The 27,803-nt window shown below is 37.3% G+C and overlaps 1 protein-coding gene across 1 annotated transcript in view; it reads right to left on the bottom strand.

Annotated features, from left to right (window-relative positions):
* Window positions 1–27,803, bottom strand: part of Cul3 (cullin 3) — a 344,806-nt gene that overhangs the window by 141,507 nt on the left and 175,496 nt on the right. The window contains exons 7-8 of the mRNA XM_090375913.1: window positions 17,159–17,207; window positions 7,041–7,189 (exon numbers count right to left, since the gene is read on the bottom strand). Coding sequence (XP_090232039.1) covers window positions 7,041–7,189; window positions 17,159–17,207 — 198 coding nt within the window. The remainder of the gene's footprint in view (window positions 1–7,040; window positions 7,190–17,158; window positions 17,208–27,803) is intronic.

Raw genomic sequence — 27,803 nt, 5'->3', positions numbered from 1 at the left:
TAATGCAGTGGAATATAAATATGCATAAAAAGGAAATATAAATTAAATGTTTATTATTGAAATCAAAATTTGCCAAAGTGAGGGTCATAAAATTATATTTGGAGTTACAAACCCAACTAAGATTTTATTTGTTTATTATTATTATTTTTTACATTACTGATAGGAAAATGCAAAGTAAGACAGAATTACGTAACTAAAGCACAGTATTTCCGTATTTCTTGCCTGTATACTACACAATGAACATAAAGTAACATTTCATTGTATAGTACATAAATAAGCTTTATTTAACAAGAAGACACCAAATGGAACAGTTTCAGGCTGGAAAACAAGACCTTTTTAGTCAGCAAGGTGGTTTTAGAGTAGATGTGCAGAAATTTGTATTTAGCCAGAGAATAAATGATTGTTGGAATTAATTTAAAGAAGGACTGAACAAAAAAAATATTAAAAGATAGGGACAGTTTTTTTTTTTTTTTTTTTGACTAGTGTTGTATAGTCTTTTTTCTTGCATCATGTTGCTGATACTAAGTATAGGCAATTGATATACACTGGTGCTCAAAGAAAGTGCATCACCTAGGAATTTCACATTTCTAACCCTTTTTCGTGATGGTATGTTACATTAATGACTAGCATCACAGGCCTCCGTAGCGGAGTGGTCAGGAGCAGGAGTGCAGTAGCACACGCTCTTTGAGTAGACTGGGGTTCAAGCACCTGACTGCTAAATACGGTCGATCTGCCAACCCACACTGGACCAGTGTGGTAGATTATGGTCCATGTCCCTCAGCATGAAATGTTGAGGAGGCTTCCATCCTGCAGTGGGGTTGATAATGGCTGCAGTTTACCTCTTTTTTTTTTTTTTATCACAAATAGAAATATAAACAAAAGATATTTATTAATAGTTAAGGCAAAGATAAGTAATATTTGACATGTGCTCTCAAAATATTTTAAAATGAGCATTTGCACCCTTTATACAACAGTTTTGGTAAACACGACAATTATGGCTGAAATGTTATCAGAAGCCCTCAATTTGCTTCAGTTTATCATTTTAAATGGAAGACAAATGAAAGGTTCACCAGGTGCAAATTAATATTTAGTTTAACCTCCTTTGGCCCTGATGACAGCAGCACACAGTTGAAGCATTGACAAAATCAATTTATAAACATTATCAATGATATTTCATGGTTCCAAACAAGAATTATGGCTTCCTGAAGTTCATGAAGGGTCTTTGGTTTCTTTCTGGCAACTGCAGATTCCACACGATGCCAACAGTTCTCTATAGGATTTAGGTCTGGGCTGGGCTGTTTCCTCACCAGCTAAGAGTTATAATGGGCCGTTCTTCCAACAATTTTTTCACTTGTAACAAATGTAAACACATTACTGTCGAATCTCTAATGCAGAAATGAAGCTAAAGTAACTACAGAAGTGCCTACTTACACTTTTCGCCCAATGACAAGGAGCAGAGTCATCCTGAAAGATGCAGTTACTTGGCACGTTGAAACGGTCTGTAATGGTTGGCAGCAATTTGCCTTCCAATATAGCCAAGTATCCATTGGCATTTACAGAACCTTTTATAAACTACAGGTGACCAACACCGTGATACGAAATGCACCCCCATATCATTTGGCTAGTAGGGAATTTAACTGTAGACACCATACAGTCTGGATGATATTCTTCACCATGTCTACAGCGAATTGTTTGTCTCCCATCAGAGCCATGCAGGTTGGATTTCTTCTCATCCGAGAAAATAACTGGCTTCCACTGCTCGGGGATCCATTTGACATACACCTTACACCGAATTAATTAGGATTTTTTAAATTTTTTGTGTGAGGAGGGGTTGCTTCTTTTTAGGACAATGGACCACAAGTTCATTTTTGAAGAGGCGTCTTCTGACTATTACTGCACTTGCTACCACTCCTGTATGTTCTTCCCATTCTCTTTTCAGCTCAGATGAATAAGCTTTATGGTTTTTAAAGCATAAGTACTTCAAAACACGGTCCTCTTTTGTCATAGAGATTCATCTGCTTCCAGTTCCTTTTTTCCTATCAGCAAAACCAGTATTCTTGAGTTTGGAAAGAAATCTACTCACTGTCGACTGATTACAAGACACATTATAAGCCAACATGATGGGAAGAACATCCTTCCTCATGTAAAGCAACAATAGCACTCTTTCTTCGTGGCATCAACTGCACGTAACTCACCATCCCGACACAAGCAAGGAATGACTGCAATTCTTGCAGTTATTGAAAGTAACAGCTGATGCAATCTGCAAGAACTATTTCCATATACTTTTTTTTTTTTTTTTTTTTTTTTTTTTTAATGTGAAGCCCAAACACGAGAGGTATTAGAACCTATAGCACTTAGTACCGTGCTTGGGTTGGAGGTTGAGAAGACGAAAGAAGATATTTGTTGACATTGGACTTGAATTCTGTAGACTGTAATTTTCAGGAGATACGTATGGAGGAAGATTGTTCCAGAAAACAGCAGTTGAATGAATAAACGAGAAGATGAAAAGTTAGTTCTGTGAGTTTTGTGAGTGTTGGCTGCACGTGTTCAGACTGTTTTGAAAGAGAGAGTGGGAATTATAGAAGCCAATTCAGAAGAACAGTGCCCATGGAAGTATTTGTAGAAGAGGCATGCAGCAGAAACAGTACATCTATGAGACAGCGAGTGGCGAGACTCTGTTAGAGATGAATCATTAATTAACCTAACTGCCCTCCTCTAAATGGAATCAAGAAGCCTGAGAGAGGTTTTGGGGGCACCACCCTAGATGTGGGAACAATATTCCATGGTAGGGAGGATTTGCAATTTATACAGAGTGAGCAGCTGTTTGGAAGTAAAATAATGCCGAGAGTGAAAGAGAAAACCAAGTTTTTAAGATGGAGAGGAAGCAATATTTATAATGTGCTTCTGCCAAGAGAGATTAGAAGTCAGGGTAATCCCCAAAAGAGATATATCATTTTGCCTAGAAATCAGAGAGTCACCAAAGATAAGCATAGGAGCAGAAGAATCCTTTTTGCAAGATATAAGAAAAGACTGAGTTTCAGAAGGGTTGAAATCAACTAAGTTGTGTTTTCCCCACTGGAGAATTACCTGAAGATCGGCATTTAAGGAATTGGTAGCAGATTTTCAAGAAGTTGAAGCTGATTAAGCAGGGCAAGGTTTCCAAAATGGAAAGTGGAATGCAATGTGCTATCGTTGGCAAAATTATAGATAGGATTTCCAGTCAATGGAAGGTCATTAATATAAAAGAGGAAAAGAGTGGGGGAAAGAACTGAACCTTGGGGGACACCGGCATTAGTGTAGAAGTTAGAAGACAGAGAGCCATCTACCATCACCGTCAGTGAGTGATCAGAGAGAAAACTGGATAACCAATTACAAAAAAACAGTTGGAAAACCATAAGATGGAAGCTTGTTTAGAAGACCTTTATGCCAAACACAATCGAAAGCCTTTCAGATGTCAAGAGCAACTACTTATGTTTCACCGAACCTTTCCATTGAATTTGTTCATAGATAGGTAAACATAAGCCAGAATATCACCAGTGGATCGACACTGATGGAATCCATACTGGCGATTGTTGATCAGACGGAAGTTTCTAGGTAGTTTAAGAGTTTGCAGTTAATTGATTTCTCCATTACTTTAGAAAGAATAGAAGTAATTGCAATGGGACGATAATTGGATGGGAGGGATTTGTCACCCCTTTTAGGAACTGGCTGGATATAAGCAAATTTCCAAGCAGAAGTAAAAACACCTTTGGAATAACAAAGTGAAAAAAAGCAGCAAATAATAGGAGTAAGTTCAGGAGCACAGGTTTTGAGGAGAAGTGGAGAAATACCATCAGGACCTGGAGCTTTCTTAGCATCAAGATTCATCAAAATCCTTCTGACATCCTTTTGATGGAAGACTACTGGAGGCATTGAATGGAGCGTGTTGGGAGGTGTTTTATCAAGATCATTAATACATGAGTTGGAAGGAAAATGGGATGTTAGGTCAGCTTTATCCTTGGCTGAAGTGACAACAGAACCATCTGGTTTGGACAGAGGTGGGAGCAGGGATGGGCAAAAGTTGTGGCAGCCAATAGTTTTGGCAAGAGACCAGAATGCTCAGCTTTCTACTCTTAGCCTGTTGAAACTCTAGTTTAGACTGATTAATAACTGCTTTACAATTGTTGCGAGCTTTAGTTTAGGCAGATAATGAAAATGAAGAATTAGAAACAAGCCATTTACGATATGCAACGTTCTTCTCTTGAACAGCCTTAGCACATTTATTGGAAAACCAAGGTATAGAGTCTTTAGATACCGAATTTAAAATTGTGGCCAGGCCAATACGGAAATTACACACTATATTGAACAATCGCTCGGTTCTTTCCGCGTTCGCAACACAAATTAATGATCTGGTATACAACATTTCTTGTGGTGACTGCGACTCGTATTACCAAGGTTCGATGCGATTTTCTCTGAATATTGGTGGAAATCAACATGAAGCCTCAGTTTGTGCTTCTCGTTCAGCATTGTCAGAATTAGCCTTTCATGCCATTACTTTTTTATTTAACGAGGCTAAAATACTTAATGTTCAACGTAATTATACGCAACTATTAATTGCAGAAACCGTAGAAATTAAATTACACGAGAATTCTGTTAATGTTCAGCGGCCATATTTGATCTCTGATGTGTGTACCTTTACGCGCATGTGCAAAGAGAAATAATCACTATTTAAGTTTCAGGTTTACCCTATTCGGTAATTTTCATTCCTGTGATCACGACATATGGTCGAAAAGCTGACACTTTTCGACCATATGTCGCAGGGAGATTCTGGTGTCCAAAAAAAAAAAAAAAAAAAAAAACCCTGTACTGCTTGTACACAGTCATCTAAATGAAAATAAGCTCCATCAGGAAACCTGGTGTTGTATAACACTGTATTTCACCCTTCTACCCATGCAGTAAATTGAGGTCTTCTATGCATATAATTTTTGTAAAGTATATGCAGCACTATAATTTTGTATGGGAACATTTTCATATCCAACTTAAGCATTCAATAAACAGAACACCAATATATTCTTAGTTCATGTGCTGCTTTTCTTGTTGATTTTTCTGGACTATGCTGCATTACAAGTTGTTGTTGTTATTATTATTTAGGAGCATTAACAACTAAGGCCATATTGCTCTGGGGATATGCGGTGGTCACTCCCTGACTTTTCCGCATCCTCAATATTTGTTGGCTCACGGGCTCGAACCCCAGTCTAATCAAGAAGCATGTGCTACACACTGCTGCTCCTGCCCACCTGGCTACGGAGGCGCCACTGCATTACAAGTGGGAAGGAGTTAACATTTGTTTACTGGAAATGATCATTTTTGTTTCTTTACATGCAGCATTCCTCTTAAAACTGCTAGGATAAAAAAAAAGTATTGTGTTTCTTGCAGATGCCAAATAAGTTTCAAAAGCTCAAAACACTCTCTGTGCAGCAATTACTCTTTGTTTAAAAAAAAAGCACAACTTTAGCTTTCTGCTCAACTGCAAGCTGTAACAAAGTTTTCAGAATCTACTGCAGATTTTTGCCAACTTGAAATGAAATTCAATAATTCAGTATTGACGATACAAACAAATGTGTCACCATTTCATGTGCCACCCTTTAGCTAACAATTACAAATATGGATTCCAGCAATGACAATTCACTGGTGAGACCATGGCTTATATAATTCATTAGCAGATAAATTCCATGGAAAGGAAAAGTCTGGAGCATTCTTCACATTTCTAAAGTTTGCAACCAAGTCTTGTACAAAGGTGTTGTAAAGCATACTTCCACATTATGGTCCATCTCCCAATTTTTGAAACTGGGTAGCCAGTTTTCCCTCTGACTGCTCACTGTGTGTGACAACAGATGGTTCTCTTCCTTATAATTTACTAACTAATGCCTCAATTTCCAAATGTTCTGTTTCCATCTATTAATGATTTTCTTCCAGTGACTGAAAAATCTAACACAGTTTCTTTGTTGAGCAAAACAATCTTCTATTCTGCTCTTGTCCATATTTTTTCTAGACAGTTGCAAACTCTATGCAAATTTCCCATACTGCAGAATACTCTTCTCACATCTCTGTAAAGCTCCCAGGAACCTTATCTTAAACTTTTAGATTCTATCAAAAAGGAACAGTCAGATCGATTAATATTACTTTTACAAATTCGGTGCACTGCCTATCAAACAGGAATTCAGTTTGTGCAGCATACCTCTTCTACTATATTTCTGTGGGCACGGACTTTTGGGATCACATCTGTAATTCCATCTACATATACACATGCATAACCCAGTCAATATTTTTTGAAGCTAATCACCAACTCACAAAATAATTCTTCTTTGTTTACCTTTTTTACTTCTGTTCTTTGGAACAACCTTACTTCATATATATTTTCCAAAAAATATAATTTACAGAAATCAGTAGCCCAATACCACCCACCCACCCACACACCCACCCACACACCCACACACACACACTTCAAAGTTTTAGACTATAACCAAGCTGTCAGTATGTAAATAGAGCTGCAAAAAATTGCATGTTTAAGGCTGTGAAAAATTATTGAATAATCTACCACACATGTAAGTTTCTTGCAGGCTCTGACCAAACAAGAAATTTGTGTGTACTTTATTCCCAATCCAAATAAAGGGCATTTGCAGGATAATCTGTCATGTTTGAGTTTATTATTTAAAAAATAGTATTACACAATTTAATGTTTCTCTCTAAATATACACTATAAAAGGGCCCCAATACTTTATGTAGGAAGGAAAATGAATAAGTTGTAGACACATACTGGGTAGCTACAATTACAGTATCCTATTTAGAGTTGTCTGTTGTATGACATAACAGAACAAATGTAACTAAATTTGGCAGATACTGTACATTCTTCAAAGAATGTGGAAGAAAAACTTTCTTTAGTCTTGTCTCTGATGAAACTTGAACCAGGGTATCTTCAAACAAATGACAAATATGATCATGAAAACATTTCTGATAATAAGAAACTGATAAGGTATCTTATTCAAAAACAAAACAATTACCTGTACAAATGTAAGGGCATCACCCTTTCCACCTTCATCTTCAGTAACAAGTGCTTTTCCTTGCTCTCTTAAATATGAACTTACACATTCAGCCATAGTTTTTAGACCATCATGTACTCGACTGAACAATTTGTACATACAGGCAAGGTCTGAAATTAAAAAAACAATCAGATAATGTGAAACAGAATATAAAAATAACAATACATTTTTATTTATACAAAATACTGTTTTCTGTGACAAAAGTGTATGGCTTTATTATTGCATTTTTGAAGATAAGCTAAAAACACACTAGTTTTTATGAGATTATGTAAAAAACAAAACACACTTATTCCAAATGAATAATTTAAAATATTAGTTTATGAAGTAATTATAACCCACTATAATCATTAAATCTGATAAAAGGTGATATTTCAAGATCCCTATTAGATCCTACCATTAGATCAATAAATAAGTTAAAAAAAATAAAGGGAGAGAGGACATATTAATTCAAAAAATTAATCACTGCAAATATTTTCTATCTTCATCAAAGATCATAAGTTTAATGAATTCAATTAAATTTAAATATAAGAGATATGACAAACTTAGAATCATATTAAAATTACGTGAAAACAGCTCTTAGGTTTTCATTGTTGATTTTCACTGCTTGTGAAGTTGACATTATGCCAAAGTCTTACGCTGAATGGCAACAAACTAATCTAAGTACTCTGCACAAGATATAAAAACCTAGATACCATCTCTACTGACCAGAATTAAATTTAATTTTACAACAGGTGAATTTGGTTAAGTTAAATGATAATGTAAATTAAATCAAAAATGGAACCTAATTATTTTACATTACACTGATACAATGGTAACAATGTTACATAGGGTGGTAAAGGATGGTCACACTAGCTTGCTGTCACAATTATATAATAATTTTTACACAAACAGGTGTTAACATTCCTGGTTATTATTGGGGCTCCATTCTAAAGAAATATCTGTTGCTGTTAGAGACTTCTGCTATGAGTTGGCAAACGTCTGTATGAGGATGGTTAATGCTTATCCTTTGAGGCCTCCTTATACACCTTACCCTGTGGTGACATATGGAATTTTGAAAACACTGTACTGGACCATAAATATATAAGAGGAAATTTAAGGAAGCATTGTATATCAAACTCTGAGTCTAAGTTCAAAAGAAAACAAGACTGTGTTTGACCAGCAGTATTACATTTTCAATCCAATTATTTGCATACTTTAAGAAGTTGGTGAACAAGTGTTCCAGGGAAAATAATGTAGTCACTGGTTAAAGAAGCACTGCAGGATCTTCTAGAAAGACTGCAGTTATAGCTCAGACACAGCATGGGTTTGTTAAGGGGAAGTCTTGTCTGACCAATTTGATTGGATACTATGATGTGGTCACAAAGGAACTAGATGCAAAAAATAATTTTGATATCGCATACTTATATCAACCTCCACCACCTTGTGGTGGAGGTTGATAGCCTAAATAAGTTTAAGGCTCAGCTGGACAGGTATTTTGAACGAACAGAGGGGTGAAGTGGAAGTGGGTTTTTTTTTTTTTTTTTTTTGGCTGATGCTGCATAAGCTTGCTTTCTTGCATCAAATGCCTCTACTAATGCTAATGCTTAGATTTTAGGAAAGCTTTTAATACTGTTGCACATGGAAGACTACTGTACAGGTTGGAGCAGTATGACATTAAGGGCAAGTTGCTACAATGAATAAAAGAATGGTCGGGTACCACCTCGTACTGCCTGGTAACACAGAGGGGCAGCATTCCTCCATGCGGTGTGGGCGCCGGTAATCAATGGACACTGCTCTTCATGGACTAACGTTATTAGTGGAGTTCCCCAGGGGCCTGTGTTGGCCCCATTGTTGTTTTCTGTATTTATCAATGATATTGATGAAGGTATATCAGGCTTAATGTTCAAGTCTGCAGATGATACAAAGATTGGTAGGGTTGTTAATGACAGTAAGGATGGTATGCTACTGAAATAGGATCTAGAAAAGTTTAGCAGATGGGCTGAGAGGTGGCAACTGAAATTTAACATTGACAAATGCAAAGTACTGCATGTTGGCAAAAATATGCATCAGAGTAACACAGCAACTGTGCGGTACTACACTCAGGGTAGTGGAGAATGAAAAAGACCAGGGGGCAATTGTGCAGTCAGATATGAAGTTTTCTGAGCGGTACAGACAGGCTACAAGAGTAGCTCATGGGGTTTTGTCAATGATATACAGGAATTTTGGTAGCAGGAATTAAGGCGGTGAATATCCTGTTGTATAAGGCACTGGTCAGGCCACATCTTGAGTACTGCATACAGGTCTGGAGGCCTCATTTTAGGTTGTTGTTGTTGTTGTTATTTGGTTTTTAGGAGCATTAGCAACTAAGGCCATATTGCTCCGGGGATATGCGGTGGTCATTCCCTGACCTTTCCGCATCCTTCGTATTTGGTGGTCCCCGGTTGAACCCTGGTCTAATCAAGAAGTGTGTGCTATGCACTGCTGCTCCGGCCCACCTGGCTACGGAGGCACTTCTCATTTAGGAATGATGTTGAGCTACTAGAATGAGTACAGAGAAGGGCAACGAGATTAGTGAGTGGAACAAAGGGTTGCTGTTATGAAGATAAGCTTAAGTTCTGCAAATTGCAGCATCTGGAGACTATGCACCTGCAAGCTGATCTGATTGAGGTGTATAAGGCTTTGAGCAAGCTCAATGCTGATGGGATTCTTCCTCTTGCTCAGTTTCTGCAGCAGAGGGGGCATAAATTCAAACTGAGGAAAGGCAGTTGTAGAATAGATGTGCGGAAATTTGCCTTTTGCCAGTGGGTGATTGATCTGGAAGAAACTTCCATCTGTCATTGTGGAAGTTGACAGCTGAAATAAATTTAAGGCTGAACTAAATAAACTTTTGGAGTGAATGGATGGGTGAAACGGGGAGGTTTTCTTTTGGTTGATGCTATATAAATTTGCTTTCTTGCATCATATGCCTCTAGTAATGCTAATTGCCTTAAAGATATTCCATGCTGCTTATTTTTCTGTTTTCTTTTTTGCAAACGTTGGGGATGTCATAAAAAAATACATTTCATTAACATCTTAATTTGTGGTCCAACAAGATTACCTCTTTTATCTTTATCACTAATTCCATGAAATTTTGTTTCAAGCGACTATGTCCTGACAACCTTTCTTTCACAAAAATGCTGCTTAAATACCGAAAACATTTTATTTGAACACTCAGTGGCTCTTATTCTCGACAGGATTCCCTTCCATCATAACCTGTTGAACGCACCATGAAAACCAACAAATACTCCTAGAACATACCGCCCCTCATATTCCTGAGTGTATTTCGCCATCTAGTAATACACTAAAAAGTATTTCCATTATGCAGCAGCACAGCCTTTAACCTCATTTTGGCAACACTACGAAAAAGCCTCCAATTTTCAGGGTTATGCTTCTAGAGAATCCATCAAGCCATCAATATCACTACAAAAAGTGAGATCTCTTTTCACAGAGAAAAAAACTATTAAATCCTTTTGGTGGCTGTGATATCCAGATAGGTATGAGCAATTTCCATTTCTATAATAAAATCCGAGTTCAGCCAGACTTTTAGAAGGAGTCATGTCTGAAATTAGGTTATGTAGTTCCAATTGAGACATATGACATATCTTTATCTAAAACCCACATTTATGAGGCTTAGGAAATGGAATATCTCATCAGAATGAGCTAGTTGCTGCATCACAGGAGGCAGATTTGGGTACTGATTATTCTTCATCTTCTTGCTTTTACATAAAAAATCAACAGTTTGGGTTAAACAAAAGTAGCAGTTTTTAAAATGATTTTTTCTTTCCCATCATACCACTAGCACTTCAAATGGCATATATTAAATTTTTCCATCAACTGCCTTTAAAGTTTCACTGCACAAGATGCACAACAGATATGTGGAGGCCTTAGTTTATCTCAATCTGCACTTGGCAGCCAAAACACAAGCTTTCTTGATCATAGAATAAACAATTTTTAAGTACTATTCAATTACTCACCACAAACATAACAGAAACTGAGTTTTGTCAACACACTGATGCAACACTCCAGTTTGCACATAATATTTTATTCACACACAATGAATTATAGAAACACTCAGAAACCACTGACTTCAAGTAAGGTCCTTGAGGCTGTCACAGACATTCTCTCAGATATGCCAGACAAGCTGTACTTGCTACCTGGGAGTCTAAAACACTGATGGAACTGATATTCGGGTGACACTCAAGTCAAGTGGACCCAATTTCGATGAAGTCCGGACAGTCTGTGACATCCAAATAATCTGCTTGCACCTTCATGATGCTCGGACTGTTAGTAATCCTGGGTATAACCTCCATGCACAAGTACATGGTGGGTGACCACCCAGGTATGAACCAACATAAGCAGGGGTCAAGGTGTGGCACCCACACCACATGGAGGAACGCCGCCCCTCTATGTTACCAGGCAGTACTAGGTGGTAGATGACTCTCATCAACCGGTGAAATACCACCACTTTGCTTATTGGAGGCTTGAAGTGGTGGAACCCATGTTTAGTCTCTAGAGCTAAGTTCTGGTCAACCCTTCCCTATCTCTTCCATCATGCAGTATGATTGATGACTTTTGAGGTTATGATGAACATCGTGGTGAGATCCAATATTCCTTACATTTCGAGGGGACAGCTCTAAAACGGTGTACGCAGGCTGGCCGCTAGTTAGTACACCGGACCGAACCTATTGGTAACTCTCTAGGAGGCTTCTGGATCAGCTAGTGTATAATCTTGCTACATCTACTCTGCCAGATAGTGACTGGAGGGAGTCCGAGTAGTGTGTATGCGGGGAGCATTGTCGAGGACAAGTTATGTGAAGGATCTGGGTATAGTCTTACCACGTGTAACTCCATATCCAAAAATTTCATTACTTCATACAGAGTGTCCCACCTACTTTTTCTTACTATTGAATACACCATGAATTGTCAAACTAATAGGGCAAGCTTATCTGCGAAAAGATCTAAACCTCCCAAGCACTTCCTAATTCATTTCACAAATATACGTGGTCTCAATTCTAATCTCAACCATGTCCATTTCCACTTGCAGTCTGTCAAACCCCGTGTACTTTTTCTGACAGAATCTCAGTTATCGGTTGATTCAACTACTGCTCATTTCAGATGCCCAAATTATTCGCTGTATGATTCCTTTCGCCTCAAAGGTGGTACTTGTGCGTATGTCCGTTCTGATATTCCCTGTCAGAGACTTGGCAATTTGGAATCTCCTCTCTTTGATCTTCTCTGGCTTAAAATCTCAATACCTCATTGTATCAAATTCATCTGTTGTCTCTATTGTTCTCCCAACTCCACTAATCACTTGGGGCTCTTTGACTTCCTCTCTTTGCAACTTGACTTTCTCCAGTCCAACTTTCCTAACAGTGAGGTAATTTTCCCTGGTGATTTTAATGTTCACAACTCCAGCTGGCTTCCGTTTTCTAGTCACACCGACCTAGCAGGTCAAGATGCTGAGGCTTTTGCAATTACTAATGACCTAGCACAGATTGTTCATTTACATACAAGAATACCGGACAATCCTAATCATACAGCCAATACGCTTGATCTTTTTTTTCACAAACAACCCTTCTAAGCACACGATCGAAGTGAGAGGTCCTTTAGGCACTTCAGATCACAACTTGGTGATTGTCTCTTCTCCAATGGAATCTTTATCTCATGGCTATTCCCAACCTCGTGTTGTTTGGCATTACAAGAATGCAAAATGGGATGACCTGCGCGACTTCTTTTCTTCTTTTCCATGGTCGGATTACTGTTTCAAAACTTCTGATGTCAACGTTTGCTCAGATCGTGTCAGTAAAATTATTCTTGCAGGAATGGAATCCTTTATCCCACACTCCACTTTAAAATCTCGTCCTTTATCTGAACCTTGGTTTTCCAATAAATGTACTAAAGCTGTTCAAGAGAAGAATGTTGCATATCGTAATTGGCTTGTTTCTAATTCTTCAGTTTCATTTTCTGCCTGCACCAAAGCTCGCAACAATTGTAAAGCAGTTATTAATCAGTCCAAACTGGAGTTTGAACAGGCTAAGAGCAGAAAACTTGCTTCTTGCCCTAATGGTAGCCGAGCATTCTGGTCTCTTGCCATAGCTATTGGCTGCAACTTTTGCCCATCTCTGCTCCCACCTCTGTCCAAACCAGATGGTTCTGTTGTCACTTCAGCCAAGGATAAAGCTGACCTGCTAGCATCCCATTTTTCTTCCAGCTCATGTATTAATGATCTTGGTAAAACACCTCCCACCATTCCCAACACGCTCCATTCAATGCCTCCTGAGGTCTTCCGTCAAAAGGATATCAGAAGGATTTTGATGAATCTTGATGCTAAGAAAGCTCCAGGTCCTGATGGTATTTCTCCATTTGTTCTCAAAACCTGTGCTCCTGAACTTACTCCTATTCTTTGACGCCTTTTTTCACTTTCTTATTTCAAAGGTGTTTTTCCTTCTGCTTGGAAATTTGCTCATATCCAGCCAGTTCCTAAAAAGGGTGACAAATCCCTCCCATCCAATTATCGTCCTATTGCAATTACTTCTACTCTTTCTAAAGTAATGGAGAAATCAATTAACCGGCAACTCATAAACTACCTAGAAACCTTCCGTCTGATCAACGATCGCCAGTATGGATTCCGTCAGTGTCGATCCACTGGAGATATTCTGGCTTATGTTATCCATTTATGGACTAATTCAATGGAAAGGTTCGGTGAAACACAATAAGTTGCTCTTGACATCTCAAAGGCTTTTGATCGTGTTTGGCATAAAACCATAAGATGGAAACTTCTAAACAAGCTTCCATCTTATGGTTTTCCAACTGTTTTTAGTAATTGGTTATCCAGTTTTCTCTGTGATTGCTCCCTGAGGGTGATGGTAGATGGCTCTCTGTCTTCTAACTTCTCCACTAATGCCGGTGTCCCCCAAGGTTCAGTTCTTTCCCCCACTCTTTTTCTCTTGTATATTAATGACCTTCTTCCATTGACTGGAAACCCTATCAATAGTTTTGCCGATGATAGCACACTGCATTCCACTTTCCATTTTGAGATACCTTGTCCTGCTCAATCAGCTTCAACTTCTCGAAAATCTGCTACCAATTCCTTAAATGCTGATCTTCAGGTAATTCTCCAGTGGGGCAAAGACAACTTAGTTGATTTCAACCCTTCTAAAACTCAGTCTTGTCTTATATCTCGCAAAAAGGATTCTTCTGCTCCTATGCTTATCTTTAGTGACACTCCGATTTCTAGGCAAAATGATATATCTCTTTTGGGGATTACCCTGACTTCTCTCTCTTGGCACAAGCACATTACAAATATTGCTTCCTCTGCATCTAAAAAACTTGGTTTTCTCTTTCGCTCTCGGCGTTACTTTTCTTCCAAACAGCTACTCACTCTGTATAAATCGCAAATCCGCCCTGCCATGGAATATTGTTCCCACATCTGGGGTGGTGCCCCCAAAACCTCTCTCAGGCTTCTTGATTCCATTCAGAAGAGGGCAGTTAGGTTAATTAATGATTCATCTCTAACAGAGTCTCTCCACTCGCTTTCTCATAGACGTACTGTTTCTGCTGCATGCCTCTTCTACAAATACTTCCATGGGCACTGTTCTTCTGAATTGGCTTCTATAATTCCCGCTCTCTCTTTCAAAACAATCCGAACACATGGCGCCACCAGCCAACATCCATTTACTGTCCAACTTCAAACCCACAGAACCAACTTTTCATCTTCCTCATTTACTGATTCAGCTGCCGTTTTCTGGAACAACCTTCCTTCATACGCATTTCCTGAAAATTAAAATCTACAGAAGTTCAAGTCCAATGCCAACAAATATCTTCTTTCGTCTTCTCAACCTCCAACCCAAGCACGGTACTAAGTACTGTAGGTTCTATATAAAATACAAAGCATTGCATTAATTTTAAGTGTAGAATCCTAATGCAGTATTGTGCCATTTCATAGCTTAGCACTATTTATATTATAACACAACCAACTGGTCAGAACACATCACAACATGTCATGACCTGTCACACAGTAATGAGTGTCACCTAGAGTTATTAAGAACCCAGTGATTTAAGGTGAACAAGGTGTTTCCTTCATTAAGTCATCAGGGGCACTTCAATGAGGTAACAGAGGAGTGCTCATGTAGAAGGAATTAAGCTCAGTTTCATTTCCCTCCTTTTTGTTTTTTGGAAATTCATACTTTGTTAATTTTGTTAACAAAGATAAAAAAAAATACTTTGTTAACAGACAAATGTTAGATTAAATTTTTACCACTAGCACCGTGACAGATTAATATAAAGATAGATTAAAAGTACTGAGGCTGTCAAAGTATATCATGTATGAGCATTACTACACATGAGGTGGTAATAATTACTGTGATGGCATTGGTGCTACATTATTGCGGCATTTTGGTATTTTGTTATCAATGTATACATCTTAGAATTAAAATAATATATACTGGCACTATAAAAAAAATACAATTAAATCCAGCTTTAGTAGTCCAACATTTAACAAAGTCACATATCATATACAACAAAACAACGAAAGCCCAATATAAACAATAAATTGTTCTCCTGTATTTAGTCAATTTCAATTTCTTAACAATCCATATTTAGTGCAAGAAATTTTTTTTAGCTTAATGTGACTCTGATCGAAACAATAAATCACATTTTTTCTCTTGGGCATAAATTGTTAGCACAAAATCATGTGGGCTGTCTGTGGCCTTGGGGTAAAATTAGCATAGGCACATGATGCAAGAAAGCAAGCTTATATAGCATCAGCCAAAAAAAAAAAAAACACATACCTTTCTCATTTCACCCACCCACTCGCTCCAAATGTTTGTCTAGTTCTGCCTTGAATCTGTTTAAGCTATCAACTTCTACAACAGATGGAAGTTTATTCCAGCAATCAACCACCCACTGGCTAAAAGCAAACTTCTGCAAATCTATCCTACAACTGTCTTTCCTCAATTTGAATTTATGCCCTCTCAGGCAATTATTCTGAGAAAGAGGAAGAATCCCATCAGCACTGAGCATGCTCAAACCATTCAAGGCCTTATACGCCTCAATCAGATCACCTTGCAGGTGCCTAGTCTCCAGAGACACCGTAATTTGCAAAACTTAAGCCTTTCTTCGTAACAGCAACCCTTTGTTCCATTCACTAATCTTGTTGCCCTTCTCTGTACTTGTTCCAACAGCCCTACATCCTTCTTAAAATACACACAATAGATACAAGTTGCGAGATAAAGCCTGTATGCTGCCACTAAAAATGTACAACCTTTTGTTAACCATAGTGCTAGTTTATCAACTGCAATAAAACAGTTACATCTACATCTGTTGACATTATATAACTAAACAAAAATGGCTGCCCTACTTGAAACATGCCAATTTAAGTGTCCACAGTCATAACTTCTGTGCCAAAGGGCTAAGGCTACAGAAATTCATCAGCAACTAAAAGCTATATACAAGGGCAAACCAAGGACTACTTTGAGAAGAGATTATTTCATTACATGATAATGTAATACTCCCACAATGTCACCTGCAAATTAGAACATGTGCAAATGTGGCCCTGGTCATAGGCACCAATGCACTGCAGGTACTAAATGAAGTTAAAGAAAATGCTCAAAATAACTGAATTTAAATTCATCTTTAAAAATAAGTAAAATTGATATTATTAAACTCTATATCTTTTAGGCCTTTGGATAAAAGCTTAATAATGGTTATATTTAATTTTATTATTTAATTATAATTACATTTTAATTATTATTATAAATGCATCTTATAAAAAGTCAGGAACATGATCCATAATAAAATTATTTGAAACCACCTAAACTTAAACATTAAATTTTAAAACAAAGATTTTATTTCTTAATGTGGAAATTAACACACAAGCTATGTAAGTTATGCTCAATTAACTAGTTTAATGAAATTTAAAGGTTATGCCAAGTCAAATCCCTCAAGCTACATTCATTTGAGCAATACAACAGGTTTCCTGAGGTCTGGAAAAGCAAACATGTATATAAAAAAAAAAAAAAAATGCTGTTTTTTTTTTATAAAGAGAAATAAACAAAACTTACCCTCTGTCTTTTGGTTTTTTAGCATGTGAACAACACCAGAATTTTCCATCTAAAATGATACAAACAAATATGTTTTAAACAATACATTCATATAACTTATTTAAAATAAATTGAAGGGTGAGTATGCAAATTATGCTTAATCACTTATAGGTAAGTAATTACTGTTATGAAGGGTGTGATGCAATCAAAGGCAGTAACAACATCCTACTGCTCAGCACACTATATTCATAATTCTAAAATTAGAAAATAAGTGAATTTTACTTTTTGTAAGGATCTCTCTCTCTCTCTCTCTCTCTCTCTCTCTCTCTCTCTGTGTGTGGAGTAAATACATCCACATGTGCCACACTACAGTTAGATAAGGTATAGCTAGATGGCATTAAAACTCATTTAATCCTGCATGCCATGCCCCTTATCCCATCTTCACACACTGTACCAATGTTGCAGAGACAGTTGTCGAATGCAAACATGTTTTTCTGATTTTATAGTGCAAAAAAGGGGAAGGTGATTTTTTTTTTTTTTTTTTGGCTGATGCTGTATTAAACTTGCTTTCTTGCATCATTTGCCATTACTAATATGCAATGTTTATTGTGGCCACAAAACAGTTCAGATTAAAAACCTATATAAAAACTGCTGGCACATTATAGGACAGAAATTTACCACAAAGAGACCATCAAGCAAAAGATAACACTGCAAGAACACATTTATACATGTCTTGTATCGTGGAATATTCAATGATTGCATCAAGAATCAATATTTAGTTTATTGTGTTAAATAAATGTTTTCCACACTAATTGTTTTTTCCCCCCCATAGTTTTATATTATTACGCAATATCGCTTATAAAAACGTAGTATTGGAAATAATTTATAAAAAAAAATTCAGAACTATATACAATTTCAGAATATAGGCTTAGTGGTTTGTGATAAAAATATTATATTAAAGGGGTTCATGAGTAAAAAAAAAGGTTGGGAACTGCTGCTCTAGTAGAAACATTCCTATTGAGAGTTTCTACAATTGATTATTATTATTATTAGCCACATAGTGCAAGGAAGCCTGACGCTTATGCTGCACCAGCCAAGAAAAAAAAAAAAAAAAAAAAAAAAATCCCGAGTTACCCTGTGAGAGAGAGAGAGAGAGAGAGAGAGAGAGAGAGAAGAAGAAGAAGAAGAAGAAGAAAATCAAGAAATAGAAGAATGATGATATTCAGCTCAGGACCCTGGGTGTGCCAAGCCCATACTCACCAGATGTGAGTCCCTGGGGATGTTCTCTGCCAATTTAGTGTATTATTTACCTTATTTTTGTAACAAACTCAGTACCACAGTCTGCAAAGTCAAATGAGAAAACTAATAAGCCAAAAACAGTCCTCATTTTGGAATGAAAATTATTGCTCGTTTTGAAGACGGAAAACAAGCAGTCGATAAATAGAAATATAAAGATGGCACAAAATTAGCAGCGTTTGGTACAATTTCTGATCAGCAAGCCAATGTGAATTCCATTTTGATAAAGCAGAAAGCTAAAAGTATTTTAAACAATCTCAAGGTAGAATTTTCTTCAAATAAAGTTCAATAAATTTAAATTAAGACAACTGAAACATTTGGAACGTTGTGTTCAGGTCTGGAGGCTGTATCTGAAGAAAGATAAAGCTTCTTGAAAGGTCCAAAGACAGACAACTCATGGCAAGTATGGTAAAGGAAATCTGTATCAGGGGAAACTACGAAGATGTGGATTACAAAGCAAGAGAACTAAGTATAATTTTGTGAGGAACTAACAGATTGGACCACAGAAAGTTTACATTTGGTTAGCATAATGTTGACCACTGAAATAAAGTGCATTTTTGACAATGAGCATGGCTGACATTTAAGTGTAGTGAAATTTAAGGGGCGGCTTCCCACCTCCAGAAGGTGAGAAGAGTATAAGAGTAGATATGACTTCTTTTTTTTTTTTTTTTTTTTTTTTGTATTACCAAGTGGGTGTCACTGAACTCTTCTAAGTAGACATTTCATTACTTAGAATTGTTTTTTTTTTTTTTTTTTTTTTTTTTTTGTTTAAAATTTGCAGTGCAATTATTATTTGTGTCTATTTGATAAATAGATGAAACTGCTTCTTACTTGACATCTGAAACTGCTTAAAAAGGAGTCAGAATAAGAGGGAATTATGCAGTTACTGTCAGTGTTAACTGCACTGATATTTCATATCTGTTTCTGTAGTTTCACAAGAGTGTAATTAATATCACAAGTGTTTTTACTAAGGTTATAAACAAAGTTTATAACATAAACGAACGTAAGTGTACTGATTAATATATAGCATAATTATATTATGCTATATATTAATCTAAATATTATGGTTATATATATATATATATATATATTAATCTATATACTATATAGCTATATATTATGCTATATATTGTTAGTACAGTTTATTATGGGATTCTCAAATTAAATTACACTTAAACAGAAACCATGCCTCAGACTAGGGCAGCAAAGAGTTCAAAGTAGCAGGAGTGCTATGGCTCAGGAGAAAAATGAATGGGGCAATTCTATGAATTGCGGCTTCATAAAATGTGCTACTTATTTGATATTTGCAGAGCTAACTAACAGGATATGGTATAATCAAAGGAGATACCTTTGTGTTTGGGTCCAGTGCACAGAATTTGAGGAAATTTAGTGTGAATTCTGCAGTCTAATGGGCATTTATAGGAGCTTGAAGAACAGGGTTGATGCCTCAAAGGGACTAAAATGAGGGACCCATCAAGCACACAGCTGCCCAATTCAACATTAGAGCCTACGCTCCAGCATCAAACGCCACAATGATATCCTCAAAAGCAGACAGTACTGGTACCACATGGCACGATGTGGTACCACTGGTACCACATCGGCAGTGGCTACTGCCGATGGCTCATCAGGGAAATGGGAAATATTTTGTATAAAAAAAAAAGGTGCATGAAATAAGAATAGGCTATGCCTGCCAAGGACTACAGTTAATGATTTTGTAGAGCAATTATTAAGAACACAAAATGTGATAGTTATATATGATGGCACTAATGATATTAAGAATAGGAAATATAAGGATCTGTTTAAGAGGTATAGGGCAACGTTGAGAAAAAGTCATGACTTAGGATTAATTTTGAAACTGTCTGCAATTCTGCCAAGACGTGATAGAAGGGAATACACAATGAGAACCTTGTCAATCAATTCAGCCCTGGAGAGAATGCAAAGCAAATGGGAATTTTTCTCAGCACAATCTGGCTTGTTAACAGGAGAGACTATTTTTAGACAGATGGAATACACTAAAATAGAAGGGGTGCAAGAATATTTGCTGATGCTCGCTAGTGTTAGATGGGTCAGAAAACTGATAGCTCTGGAGGCAGTTGGGGAAGGGGGATGGACAAATTAATTCTTCAGCAGTTTCTATTGTGACAGAGAACATCAAACAAAATAAGGTGGAAGGGGATTACAAGGCCTGCTGGTGGTCCTCATGGGACAAGCAATTACATTGGATGTGTTAGGGTTACTAGAAGCAAATAACAGGTGCACATATACTTGTTTGTACTGATGCTAAGAGTGAAGTAAATACGGGGAATTTGAAATATTGGTTTGGTCATAAAATGCGGACATGGTAAGGATATCAGAAATGTGCTACTCAGACATTAGGGATATGAAATCTCAATATGAAGAGTTTGTGTGACATAAGCACAGGAAAAGACAAAAATGAGGGTAGAGGTATGTTACAGATCAAATGACTGTGACAAGCATAATGAGCAACTATACAAATAGAGTGGACTAGTAAATCAGAAAGTCTTATAATGGGAGACTAAGTTCCAATAGAAGTTGTGGGCTGGTCACTTGCACAGAAGCAGAACCTTTCTGGATTTACTGAATGACTGCTTTTTTTACACCACCATGTGAGAGAGGTAACAAGGGAAATTCTTGATTTTATTATCAGCAATGATTCTTCTTGCATTAAGATCGACAGATAAAAGAACCTCCAGGTGCAGTGATCAAAGTGTATTGATATGGGATTTACTTAAGGATATAATTTATTGTCAAGGGTAAATGAAAGGGATTTTGCTTTCACAAAAGTGACTACAATGGTCATAGACAGTTTGTAAATTCTTTTCAATGGGACCAAGTAATACTGTTACCAGCTACCAAGCTTGACATACCAAGTGATATTATTGAAGGTTTAGACCTAAATGGATGCACAGATGAAACTATTTGTTGTTGTTCTTGTTGGTATTGGTTTTAACGACATAACGCCTGCTGAGGCTAGATTGTTTCTGTTCAGAGTTTACTTACATGCAGCATATCATCAGAGGTGTTAAATTATATGCTACTGTACAGGCCAATATGTTATAAATAAGTTAAAAGTTCTTCTATATATGCTTAATTTCCTAAGAAGTGAGACGTTCAATGTGGAGAGTGACTGAAAAGTGTTTGATATGAAATGATGGTCGAATTGTAAGGGACAATCAACCAGAAAAGGATGAACAGTAAATTATCTGTGACAGAATGAGCACTGCGGTGGGTTTTCTACCAATCACAGGATGAGACTAGTGTCGTGAGTACACTCAATTCTCAGCCCTGCCAAAACCATTTCCACTAGTCTGTTGTGTCGGAAGCCAGACAGCCACAGCTTCGGATCTTGTTTTATCTGGTAAAGTTTATTATCGTGTTACTTTTCCAGATCTGTGACCAGTTGTTGCAGCATGCTGATGAGAGTAGTTTGTTTGTTTGTTTGTTATTTGGTTTTTAGGAGCATTAGCAACTAAGGCCATATTGCTCCGGGATATGCGGTGGTCATTCCTTGACCTTTCCGCATACTCCGTATTTGGTGGTGACGGGGCTCGAACCCCGGTCTAATCAAGAAGCATGTGCTACGCACTGCTGCTCCTTCCCACCTGGCTACGGAGGCGCGCATGAGAGTAGTGACAGAGAAAAAAAATGCATGGGACGATTCTAAATTATTAGGAGACACAGAAGCATAAAGTAAGTTAAACAGACTACGGCAGATTACGAGAAGTCTTTGGCTAGAAATGTAAAGAAAAGTAACAGATTTCTTTGTTTACTTTTGCACTAGAAGGAAAGGAATGAACCACACTGATCCACTTGATATGAATGGCATAACTATTTATGACCCTGTTCTGACTGCTGATAAATCGAATAAATATTTTTCATCTACATTCATGCATGAAGAAGTGTTTTAAGGATAGACATAGCAGAAGTATACTACCTTATAACAGGGAGATGAATGATTTTGAGATAATTAAGAAGAAAGTGAAAGATAAATTGTTGAAGCTAAAATTAAATAAGGCATAGGGAGATGATAGAATCAGATTCATTGGATTAAGAGGAGAATCCTGCGGACTGCAAATGTCTCCTCTATTCATAAAGGAGATCAAAGAGAGAAGTGAGGGAGAGTAGTATCAAAAGCAAAACTTTTGATACTGTTCCATGTGAAAGACTGCTGTATAAATTTGAGCTTTTTTTTTTTTAGTTGTTGGCACATCGGCTTCTGTGGCCATAATGCACCTCTAAAGGTTTTTGCATTTTCTACTCTGATCCAAGCCCAAGGCAGGATTCAAACCTGCAACCTTTGGCTTGCCAGGCAGGCACTTTACCCACCCGGCTAGCCCGGTCGGCAATATAAATTGGAGCAGTCTAGCATTAAAGGCAAGTTACTGCTATGGATAAAGGGATGGTTCAAGTGGCAGAAAACAGAGGGTTGTTATGAATAGGCACTACTCTTCATGGACTAATGTCATTGGTGGAGTCCCTTGCAGGGTGCAGTCAGAGTATGATACTGCAACAAGTTAGAAAAATTAGATAGATTTGCTGATAGGTAGCAATTGAGGTTTACAACAAAAAATGCAAGGTACTGCATATGGGTAGAGTAATCTGGGGGATTCTCTCAATGACAGACAGGAATTTTGCTAGTAGGGACAAGACCTTTTCTTCCTTTTGTTTTTCCAGTTTCCTATGGTTTGCCACCTCCTTTCTTCTCCTTCCTACTGTATTTATTACCTCCTTCTCCACCTCCAACCATCACCCCTTTTTTTGTTCAAATATTCTTTGGCGCATGGGGGGTTCATTCCCATACCCTGGTAGGAAGATGATGCTTAATCACAAATATACCAAATGGCTTGCCTCCTTGTGTTAAGAACAGGTATCAGGAAGCAGCCTTCCACTGTTCCCTGGTAGCAAAGTGGCCAGTCAAATAACAGAACCACATAACCCAAGAGTACACAAGACTGACTTTACACAGAGTCTGCAAACTCCAGAGGGTTGTAACTGGAAGGAAAGGGAAATCTGGCACTGCTTACACAAGATACATACTGTACAGGACCTCCCCGACTTACGTAAGGGTCGTGTTCCGCGAAATGCTACGCAAATCGGAATTTCTCCCATGCTCGTGCAGCACTCGCAACAGTGCTCGCTGAATTGATTGACTGAATCTAAAAAGAAATGTTAGACAAACATGTAATTAAAATTATTTATTGTATATATATATTCAATTTTTTATCTTATAACGCAGGAAAAATTACAAAAGCGTGAAATTTAAAAAAAATTTTTAATATTATAAAATTACAAAAAAAGAGAGGAGACAGGCATAATTCAGTAAGTTTTACCTCTCGAGCATCGCTGCCAGAAACGACGTCTTCAGCTGATAAGTACATATTATTAACAGCTGTTCCATCTTCGATATAGCACCGCACCCGAATGCTGTTTTGTGATCACAGTTGATCTTAAGTGCATTGATCCTTTGACATGTTCTTTTATATGCACACTGTCCTTTAAAATAGTATTCACTGTTGAAGCAGCAAAACCTAATTTCCTTGCAATAAATGATAAACTTTGTCCTGCTTCGTACTTTCTAATCATTTTCATCTTCATTTCTAAATCAATTTTGTTTCGTTTCCTGGCACTACCGCCACTTGCACTTTTCGTTGGTCGCTTTCCCTTCATCATTGTAATACGTAAATAGGAATGAAGAGAAGTTTCTGAAATTTTGTTTTTTATATGACTGAAGATTTCAGTGAAGGGGAACACATTTCACCATAATAACATAAAAACCAACACAATTGCAGTTATCGGTATTATCACAAATGGAATAAGATTGAGTTTACTTAAAAAAACAAGGCCAAATGGAATAAGATCGACTTTACTACCTGTTAATAATTAGATACACTAACAGAAAAGCCCATAAACCAGAAAGTGCAAATTGTTTTTATTGTTTTATGGTCATGACCTCCAGAAACGTGCTTCAGAAAAATATCACATCACAAAGGAGTTCAAACCTGATTCTTATAGTGGGAACATATAACGATGAAAGGGTAGTGCAATTTCCATTATAAATATGACCTTTTAGAGAGATAAATACAGGCGGGCCTCGATTAACGCGATTAATTCGTCCTGCGAGCTCATCGCGCAAAACAGAAACGCGTTAATCGAATATAATAACCAATAGGAAAAATTATAATTGGTCCTTGACCTTCTGGAATGTCCATAAAGAATTTTAAAAATACCTTTTAAATAACTTTTTAACTGTATATTATGTAAAAGATAATGAAAATAATTATGGAATTAAATGTTTATTGCATAAAATAGCGGTTCTTAAACTGTGCGCCGCGGAATATTTAAAATTTTCGAGGGAAACAGCGATACTCGACATCTGTCGGACACCGCGCGAACTACTGGCTCGAGGTAGTTCACAGTTTCAGCATTTCTTATTAAGTTGTTTGGACCTAACTACTAAACGAAACTGTTAGGTATTTCTTTTGGTCTGGGTGCGCCTTGAAAAAATTACCGAGACATTAAAGGCGCCGTGAACCGAGAAACTTTGGGAACCTCTGACATAAAATACACAATGAAGAAATTACTGGTGCAGAAATATTTGAACAGTGTTGACTTTCTCTTTTCATCAATCAATTTCCGATAGCCGACAACAATTTTCTCTGGGCCCTGGCGAAATAAATATCGCAGAGAACATCAAACCTTTTGTTTGAGGTTCTATGATACGAAAGATTTCATTTAATTCTTTTACCGTTATCTCCTTCGCGGTAACATTTTCATCTGGCTCATTTAAAAATTTGAACTTTTAAATGCAAGTCTGCATTGACTTTATTAGCAGGAGACAAAAATGTCTTCTTCTGATGGCTGATGGAACACACCGAGGCGAGCAGCAGGCAAACGTTTGTTTATTGACCGTACGACTCACGGTAAGCTTAACGCGCGATTCAAATCTTTTTCAACTATCGCATAAAAAAAAAAAAAAGATCGCTTTAACTGGAAATTTACATCGTGTAAAGTGAAAAGTGGTATCATTTTTCAAATAGCGTTAACTGAATATCACGTTAATCGAACTCGCGTTATGCGAGGCCTAGCTGTACCTTAATAATATAGCAAAATTTAACTTCCAAGGACTTGGAACAAATTAAAAAAAAAAAAAAAAAAAAAACAATGTGTTATTCGGTTCACAATTCAATATTTTCACGATACCTCCATTTATTCCTACAGGATGCAAAATACGTTTCCATGATTTTTTTAAAGTTTGGACCAGCTGGCTTGGTTTATTTTTTATTGACACATTAGCAACTAAGGCTATAATGCGCCAAGACCAAACCAGCCAGCAAAAACTTACGTAAAGTCGAATTTCCATAAGTCAAGTATTACTCAAGTTGGGGAGTTCCTGTATATACAGTAACCTTTTCTGAACTGACTTAATAAAATCTTTGCTAATACCAGTATGGTTGCACATATAGGTGGCCATTACCTTGTTACTGGAAATTTTAGAAGGAATTTAAAAAAAAAAAAAAAAAAACTCCTCTCAAATGAAGTTTTAAAAGAACTTGTTATACATTGTATAACACAAACTAACAGTTTCCCCCTTGACAACACCAAAACTATTTTAATAAAAAGTAATCTGAGGCGATGCCAGTGATAAATAGCAAGACCACTCAATACTACAGTAAGAGTTAAAGTACTTGTAAGTTATTTAAGATTATAAACTACTCTTCAGCCCCCCACCTAGTTCATTTATCAGTTAAAGCTAAAAATTCATAGGCATCACACACACGGTGATTAGGCTCTCATGGGCAAAACGCTGCTGCTGCTTCTTTACAACTGTTTTAATCTACAATGGCACATGGCACCAGAGCCATACAAGTAACAAACAAAAACAAGCTGGACTCCAAACAAAGGCAAAGCAAATGCTACTGCTCACATCATGCATGCCTATCACACACTGTCTCCACACCAGTGCTTCAGTTGCTTGATGGTAAGCTTCCTTTCAACTTTATGGTCATACTTCTTGGTCTTGGTTTCCAACTTCCTTAGGCTAAGACATGCTCAGGTTATTGGCATTGAATTGAACTTATGCATTGATATCAAAACAGAAAAAGAAAGAGTAATGAATGTAATTAATAAATATTTGGCAAATCTGCTGGGACAGTGAGAGTAAAAGTGCCACGACCAAAAAACATTCTAAATGTAACCACTGTAAAATGAAAAAAAATCAAGTAGTTTAACCTGGTAATTATGTCACATTTCTGTCAACAAGCCACAGCTCCTTCAAAGTGAAATTAGCTGACCTGTGTATCAGTGACACATAACCTGCCACTACAGGAAACATGAGACTTTGCCTCTAGTATAGGATCAGGGTATGTCTGCAAGGCCCAAAAGTTGATGATATAGAGCAGATATCATCCTTTAAGGGCAAAAACGATGATATTGTTGTACACATTGGCACTAATGACATTAAGTGTAGGAGATCTGCGGATTTACTAAGCAAGTACAGGTCACTGCTGAAAAAAAGTCGCGAGTTAAGGTTAAATTTGAAAGTGTCTGCAATCCTGCCCAGACATGATAGGAGGGAGTATATGATGAGAGCCATGTCAATCAATTCAGCCATGGAGCGATTGTGCAGGGCTCGTGGGGTAGAATTTTTCTCAGTGTGGTCTGTGCTTGTTAACAGGAGAGATTGCTTTTACAGGGATAGGATTCACATAAATAGAAGGGGTGCAAGAATATTTTCTGATGCTATCGAGACAATGTTAGGTGGGTCAGAAAACTGCCAGCTTGGAGGGGATTCACAGCCTAATAGGTTAATAGAAGCCACAGGCAGAGGTGGAAATGATTCTTGCACTACTTCTATTGGAATGAGCAGCAGCCCAGAAAGCCAGTTGCTGGGGATTTCAGGAACTGCTGGAGGTCATGAAACAAGTAAATACATGGGCTGCGTTAGAGTAACTAAGAGTAAGAACAGGTATATGTATATTTGCATGTACACCAATGCTAGGAGCATAGTAAACAAATTTGATGAATTTGAAGTGCTGGTTAAGACACCCAAAGGCAGATATTGTTGGGATATCAGAGATTTGGTGCCACTCAGATATAAGAGATGCAGAATTGGAATTTGGGGAGTACAATGTGTACAGAAAGGATAGGAAGGGAGGAGGGGTTATGCTATTAGTTAAGAAACACATAAAATCCAAGGAAGTGCATCCAGTTAACAAAGATGGACAGTGCAATGTTGAGTCAGTTTTGTGTGACATAAGCACTGGCAAAGCAAGAGTGAGCGTAGGAGTATGTTATAGGCCAAATGACTATGACGAGTACAATGAACAATTATACAGAGAAATAGAGTGGG

This window comes from Mastigoproctus giganteus, chromosome 6, assembly GCF_048544385.1.
Source record: "Mastigoproctus giganteus isolate SK-2022 chromosome 6, ASM4854438v1, whole genome shotgun sequence".
In the NCBI taxonomy this organism is placed as follows: domain Eukaryota; kingdom Metazoa; phylum Arthropoda; class Arachnida; order Uropygi; family Thelyphonidae; genus Mastigoproctus; species Mastigoproctus giganteus.
This window is presented reverse-complemented; position numbering and strand designations above follow the sequence as displayed.